This window comes from Vairimorpha ceranae (genome assembly GCF_000988165.1).
Source record: "Vairimorpha ceranae strain PA08 1199 chromosome Unknown NODE_165, whole genome shotgun sequence".
Taxonomy (NCBI): domain Eukaryota; kingdom Fungi; phylum Microsporidia; family Nosematidae; genus Vairimorpha; species Vairimorpha ceranae.
The window spans coordinates 1-5,849 of NW_020169460.1; the positions used below are offsets into that span (position 1 = coordinate 1).

The following is a 5,849-nucleotide window of genomic DNA, read 5'->3' on the forward strand; positions in this document are numbered from 1 at the left end:
TTTATTATTCGAATACAATGGCTTTGTAAATAAAATAATGTGTGAATGTAAATTTAATGTATAATATAGAATGGTATATGTAAATGAAAAGGGTTATGTAAGGTTTTATGAAAAAGGAAATTGGGCACTATTGTTTAATTACACGCCAGAAGCATTCTATCCTTTTTGTAAACAACTAATTTCTTTGATTGTTAATTTGTAAGATCTTTCAAAAAAATGTAATATTTAACAAAATATAAAAAAAATCATATAATTTTTAAGTTTAAATTTGTTACTTTCGTTTATTTATTACATTTTAAGCCGATTTTATAAAGTTACTTGCGTGGAAGCATATTGGATCCCAGCATTGTAATTAAATAATTTGAGACGACTTTTCTTTCTGCCTTAAAATCTTCTTCGCCACCAGTATGTCTTTTATATAAATTAAGAAGCTTTTCATTTTTCCATTTAATTAAAAGTTGATAAAAAGGCTTTTTTTCAAAATGATATGTCGAATTTTGCTCATAATATATACTAGTATTTCGACAACATTACAATCCAATATAACAACATACAAATGCATGGTATAAACATTTTAAATTTTAGTAAATCAGCAGTAAGAATTGCATGCTTTTTAATGATTTTTATTTTGGCATTTTAGAGTTTTACAAGAGATAAAAATTTTGCTTACAAAGAAAAGCAATTGGTAATGACCTGATTAAAGGAGACAGAATTTTAAAAAAAATTTATTTTTTTGACCTTACATACAGTAGTGGCAAAAAAAAGAAATATTAAATTTTGCAATAACAAATTGTATAATATGACATATTGTTGCTATTTAAAAAAAACTTACAAAGATTTTTAATTGCTTAAGTTATTAATTCTTTTTTCACACAAACACAATACTTTTATTGGTTAAATGAAAAAAAGTTACGAATAAGGATATTTTTATTTAATTTTTAGTATGTCCACATTTTTCTCTTAATAATTCATTGCATCTACTATTTATGCTCTGTACCAGCTTTTAACAAACTTAAACATCTATTTTATTCCATTCTTCTATAAAAGATATCTTTATTTCATTTACATTTTTTCGTTTTCTTTTTCTTACTTCTGCCTTAAGAATATGCCATAAATTTCTATAGGATTCATGTCTGGAGACTGTGCAAGCTAATCTAGAGTTAAAATCTCCTTATTTGCCAAATAGTCTAAATTACATTTACTCGTATGTTTCAAATTATTATCTTGCTATAAATATAATTTTTTAATTTAAGCTTTTTTGCGGAAGCCTCAAGATAATTGTCTAAAATTTTACAGTATACTTCGCTATTCATTATACCATCAATTATACATATTTTTTTGATACCTGGAACTCAAGAAAACATGCCCAAACGATGATACTACTACATAAATGTCTTATTGTGCATTTAAATTTTTTTTATTATATCTTTGGCCAATTTTTCTTCACACAAAAACTTTTACATCAGAGACAAATAAGTTTATTTTGTTTTACCGCTAAAACTAGCCCTATTTCATTTCTGATCAGAGAAGCAGGCGTGTTTGAGTGCCCAATGTTTTCTTTTCAAAGTATGTTTTTTAGACAGAAATGATTTTTTACATTCAATTCTATTATTCAATCCCATTTTTTTGTCGTTTAAAAAATCCGAAGCAAGCTCAATACTGCCAATTTATGGGTCAGCATTTATTTTTTTTTCGAATAGGATATATCATTAATATCAAGTAATAAAGGTCTACCAAACCTGCTTTAATTTCAAATTGTCCTGTTTAATTAATTTTTCTTTGGGTTTAGACACTGTTTACTGACTTATTAAGAACTTTTTTGCATTTTATTTTTGTACCTATTCAAAGTAAGCCTTAATTTCTAATTTTTCACTTAAAGATAATTTTTGCATCATAAATGATAAAATAGAAAGTTTTTGCAGTCTTAAATAAAATTTTCCTGCCTAGAGAAAATAATTACTTTCTTCTTGCCCTCCAAAATATAAATTTTTCTTTTCTACCATAAAAGTTTCACAAGAACAATGTCAATTATTCTCAACGTACTCTATAATTTTTTATAAAGTAAAAGAACCGAAAGTTGTGGCGTAAAAATGTATGATTACTATACTATATAATATTTCTTTTTTTTGCTACCACTTTATATTTTCTCTTACATACTTTTGTGTATGCCTAAAATTGTTATTCTGTTATTGTGGCGAGAAATGCAGGAAGGCGATTAGAACTAAAAAAGTTCTCCACCATGCTCGCTCCCGAAGCCAAACTAAATTGGTGTAACTTAAATGGGTTATTAACTTCATGGGGAATTGTGCTCTTGTGAGATCCCCTATTGATCCTATGATTCTCTTGCTGTTGATAATAATGTGAGTTCTTCATGACAGCGATGCCCTTCTTTTCATAAAATATTTTTATAGTAAAATTTTTTCAAGAAAATTCAGAAAATAGAAACAGTTCATGTGGAATTAATACCACAGTTATAAAGTATTGATCTTTTTTTAAAATTTGTAGCCGAACATGCCAATTTTGTGTCTAAATTCTTGCATACTTTCTTTAATTTATTACTATTTCAATTTATGTATATCTCGGCACCATCTGCTTTAAAACAGGCCCATGCCACGAAATTACCTTCTCAATGCTTGACAGTTGTAGGGGAAGGGAAATTTTTTAATCATTTTTCGTTTTTTTTCTTTACGAACAAATCTATTACTATCAAATGCATAAAGATTAGTTTTTGATTCATCACCTTAAATTACACTAAAATATCTCTTATCTAACCACGAAGCATGTTTTTCAGCCTACTTCAATCTTGCCTTAATATTTTTTTTTGACAAATGGGAATTTTACGAAAAACCCGACCAAAAGGCTTCATTTTACATAATTTGCTTCTTAAGATCTTCGCAGATATTGTTTTTTAAAGTTTCATTTTTATATCTTTAGTCAGTTTTGTGCTACCAAGCTTAGAATCTTCAAAAATTTTAAATCATCATTTTTAAGGATATTAGGCCTGTCTGATCTGAGATTTTTTTACAAATTCCTGTTTTTTGAAGTTTTACTTTAAAATGTGTGATGCTTTAAGGGTGTACCTTGTATTTTTTAGCAATTTCTTATTGTTTTATTTCTTTTTTTAACTTACTTTGATATAAAATTGTTAAAGCAGAGAAAGCTTTCTAATTTTTTAAAAAATTTAGCTAAAAAATTTTCATCTAAACCAAAAATTGCGATTTTTTTTGGCTCGAATTTTTTAAAACATGCAATTTTTATACTTACGAATTTTCTCAATTGATTTGACAAAAAATATTTATACATTTGTGTAATCTATTTAGTTTGCAGGTTAATATTGCCTACTTAAAATATTATATGGTTTTAGCAAGATTGCGTTGTTTATGGTTCCCACTTTAAAAACCTTTAAAAAATGTGATTCGATGAATTTAAAAAATGTAATCAACTATAAATTAGGTTTTATAAATACTTTTTCAAATAAATTTAATCGAGAACATGCTTAATTGGATCAAACCAAGATTGGGGAAGGCAATGTGTTTAAAAGAATTCATACAATTTAAATTCCGTATTGAAATTTATTTTTAAAATGGTACCTCCCCTTTTTGAGGCAAGAGAGTTATATACATCATTAATGAAAAAAAGCACATAAGCCTACAAAATGGTTAAAATACCAACAAATTTAGACAACGTAAGATAGTAGGCTAAAATTATAATTTATAAAAATGGTACAAAAAAATTTAATTTATAATTTTACTTTTAAAATTTACTATCATAAATTTATGGGAATGGTTGGTGTAAATTTAAATTTTGGCTTTGCTCTGATATTAATGAGTTAAGGGTTTTAATCCCAGAAATTCAAATTCGATTAGTAGCAACTTGGCGTTGACAAAACGATTGTAATAAAATATTTGTTGGTAAAGTAGTATCGAGGCTTATCTGTAAGCGGTGCCTAAAGGCAGTAAATGTTCTGAAAAATGTAAAGGAAACTTAATTTCTGTGGGACGGTATGACAACTGCCATAGCTGTAGAAGCATTTGCAGGTTCTAATTGAAACCCTTTAGTAAGAAACTACATTTAAAGACCCTCCCGGAAAAAAGCGTAACAAGATAGTATAGTTTTGGCATTTCGTTCTGGATGGTGGGAGGTCATTACTGCCATTAGACTCATACCGTCTTAACTAACCACAAGAGCTAGGCCAGTAAAGCTCAAATCCAGTAGCGTTCTACCAGTTGTAGGCTTTCCGTAATATTCTTACGAGGGTTAATAACATCTACCTATTAAGCGGGAGCCCTTGCGGCGATATGTTAGCGCTGCTGATAATGTGCGTATGTTGAGAATGTTAAGATTGAGATAAAAATAGTTTTTTAAAGGAAAGAAGGTTGAACAAAAAAAAAATAAACAAAAAGATACAAATGATTGGTTGATAATTTAATATGTTAAATACAAACTGTGATGTATATTATATTCTGAAAAAAATGTGATGTGTTTAAATAAATTTAGTGAATAAGAATTAAAACAATAGCAAATAAATTTTTATTTTTTCAAAATTTGTCGTATAAGTTATAATAATATAAAAAATTTAATTCGTAAATTATAAAATTTGTATATGAAATTTTATTTCATATGTAGTTTCTTATTACAATCTTTAAAGAGTTTTATTTATATAAATAATGTACTGTTATCTAACAAAAATTAGTTAGAACTAGTTGTTTAACGTAAACTTTAATAATAAATTTTGATTTTATAATTTCTGTTTAAATTTTAAACCCATGTCGGTTGTTAAAGAAATTGAAGAGTTCCAAAAACTTATTAAAGAAGATATATCACTGGATTGTGAATTAAACGATTTAGATGATTATGATAAGCTGTTAAAAAATTGGGACAAATATAGAGATCTTCAATCGCAATTTTTAGAGCCTGCACCCACTGATGAATTTTTAAATTTAAGAAAATCAATGAACAAAATTTGCATGCCTAATCTTGAACTTGAAAATAATAAATTAGATGAGGCTATTAAAAATATAAGTTACGACCACCCATATTCTGATCTATCATGTATTAACAACAAGGAATAAAAATGTATGTTTATTTAAACTTAATGGTTAAAATTTTATTTGTTCTATATTTTAACAATGTAATTTTTTAAATTTTTTTGCCGTGATTGTGTTTCTTGGCACTATTTTTTTATCAATTTTCTTTTTTTGCTTTTATAAAAGTACCTTATTAGGTAATAACCTTTGAGTTTTATAATGTTATGCACGTATATTTTAGGCTAATATGTAAATTTATAAATACATTATATAAAGGGGCAGTTTGTGCATACCGTTTTTTATAAATATTGTGTTATTATGCAAAAATTAACGATCTTTATTAAATTTGCCTATAACATTTCTTTTGTAAAATTCAAAACTTTGTCGAGTAATTTTTTTTCCTGCAATAATTAAAAAATAATAAAATTTTCGGCGCCACTTTATCCTTTTACCCTATTTTAAATAACTACGTATAATTTTTAAAATCTGTACGTAGTTAAATTACTTATAAAGGTGAAAAGATGAAGTGGCGCCGAATGGTATAGTACTTGTCATAACAATGGTATAGAACTTGTCATAACCTCTAGTGAGGTGGCCTTAACGAAAGTAATATTTAGTATGAAATAAACATTATTATATTGCTACTAATTTTACTATGTAAACAAGGCTCCTTCTTTGTGGTATTGGTATTGCGATTTTGGTGTTTTCTGAAACATATTGTCCTCTTAAAAAATTATTGTCTTTTAAAAGAAAATAAAATTTAATAAAATAATTCTTGTTAGTGTTTTAAAACTTTACAACAATTAAAATTATGTGTTTCTT

General features: G+C 26.5%; 5 protein-coding genes across 5 annotated transcripts; 4 read left to right on the plus strand and 1 right to left on the minus strand.

Moving 5' to 3' along the window:
• Positions 1-70: 70 nt before the first annotated feature.
• Positions 71-202, plus strand: AAJ76_16500071 (hypothetical protein; the record flags this gene model as incomplete). Its single annotated transcript, XM_024474193.1, has 1 exon — positions 71-202. The coding sequence occupies one exon, from the start codon at positions 71-73 to the stop codon at positions 200-202; it is 132 nt and encodes a 43-aa protein (XP_024329687.1).
• Positions 203-1,373: 1,171 nt separating this feature from the next.
• AAJ76_1650001374 (hypothetical protein) lies at positions 1,374-1,589 on the plus strand (the record flags this gene model as incomplete). Its single annotated transcript, XM_024474189.1, has 1 exon — positions 1,374-1,589. One exon carries the CDS (start codon positions 1,374-1,376, stop codon positions 1,587-1,589), a length of 216 nt encoding a protein of 71 aa, XP_024329688.1.
• A 589-nt stretch (positions 1,590-2,178) lies between these two features.
• On the minus strand, positions 2,179-2,373 carry AAJ76_1650002373 (hypothetical protein; the record flags this gene model as incomplete). Its single annotated transcript, XM_024474190.1, has 1 exon — positions 2,179-2,373. One exon carries the CDS (start codon positions 2,371-2,373, stop codon positions 2,179-2,181), a length of 195 nt encoding a protein of 64 aa, XP_024329689.1.
• A 197-nt stretch (positions 2,374-2,570) lies between these two features.
• On the plus strand, positions 2,571-2,732 carry AAJ76_1650002571 (hypothetical protein; the record flags this gene model as incomplete). Its single annotated transcript, XM_024474191.1, has 1 exon — positions 2,571-2,732. One exon carries the CDS (start codon positions 2,571-2,573, stop codon positions 2,730-2,732), a length of 162 nt encoding a protein of 53 aa, XP_024329690.1.
• Positions 2,733-4,766: 2,034 nt separating this feature from the next.
• AAJ76_1650004767 (hypothetical protein) lies at positions 4,767-5,072 on the plus strand (the record flags this gene model as incomplete). Its single annotated transcript, XM_024474192.1, has 1 exon — positions 4,767-5,072. The coding sequence occupies one exon, from the start codon at positions 4,767-4,769 to the stop codon at positions 5,070-5,072; it is 306 nt and encodes a 101-aa protein (XP_024329691.1).
• Positions 5,073-5,849: the final 777 nt, after the last annotated feature.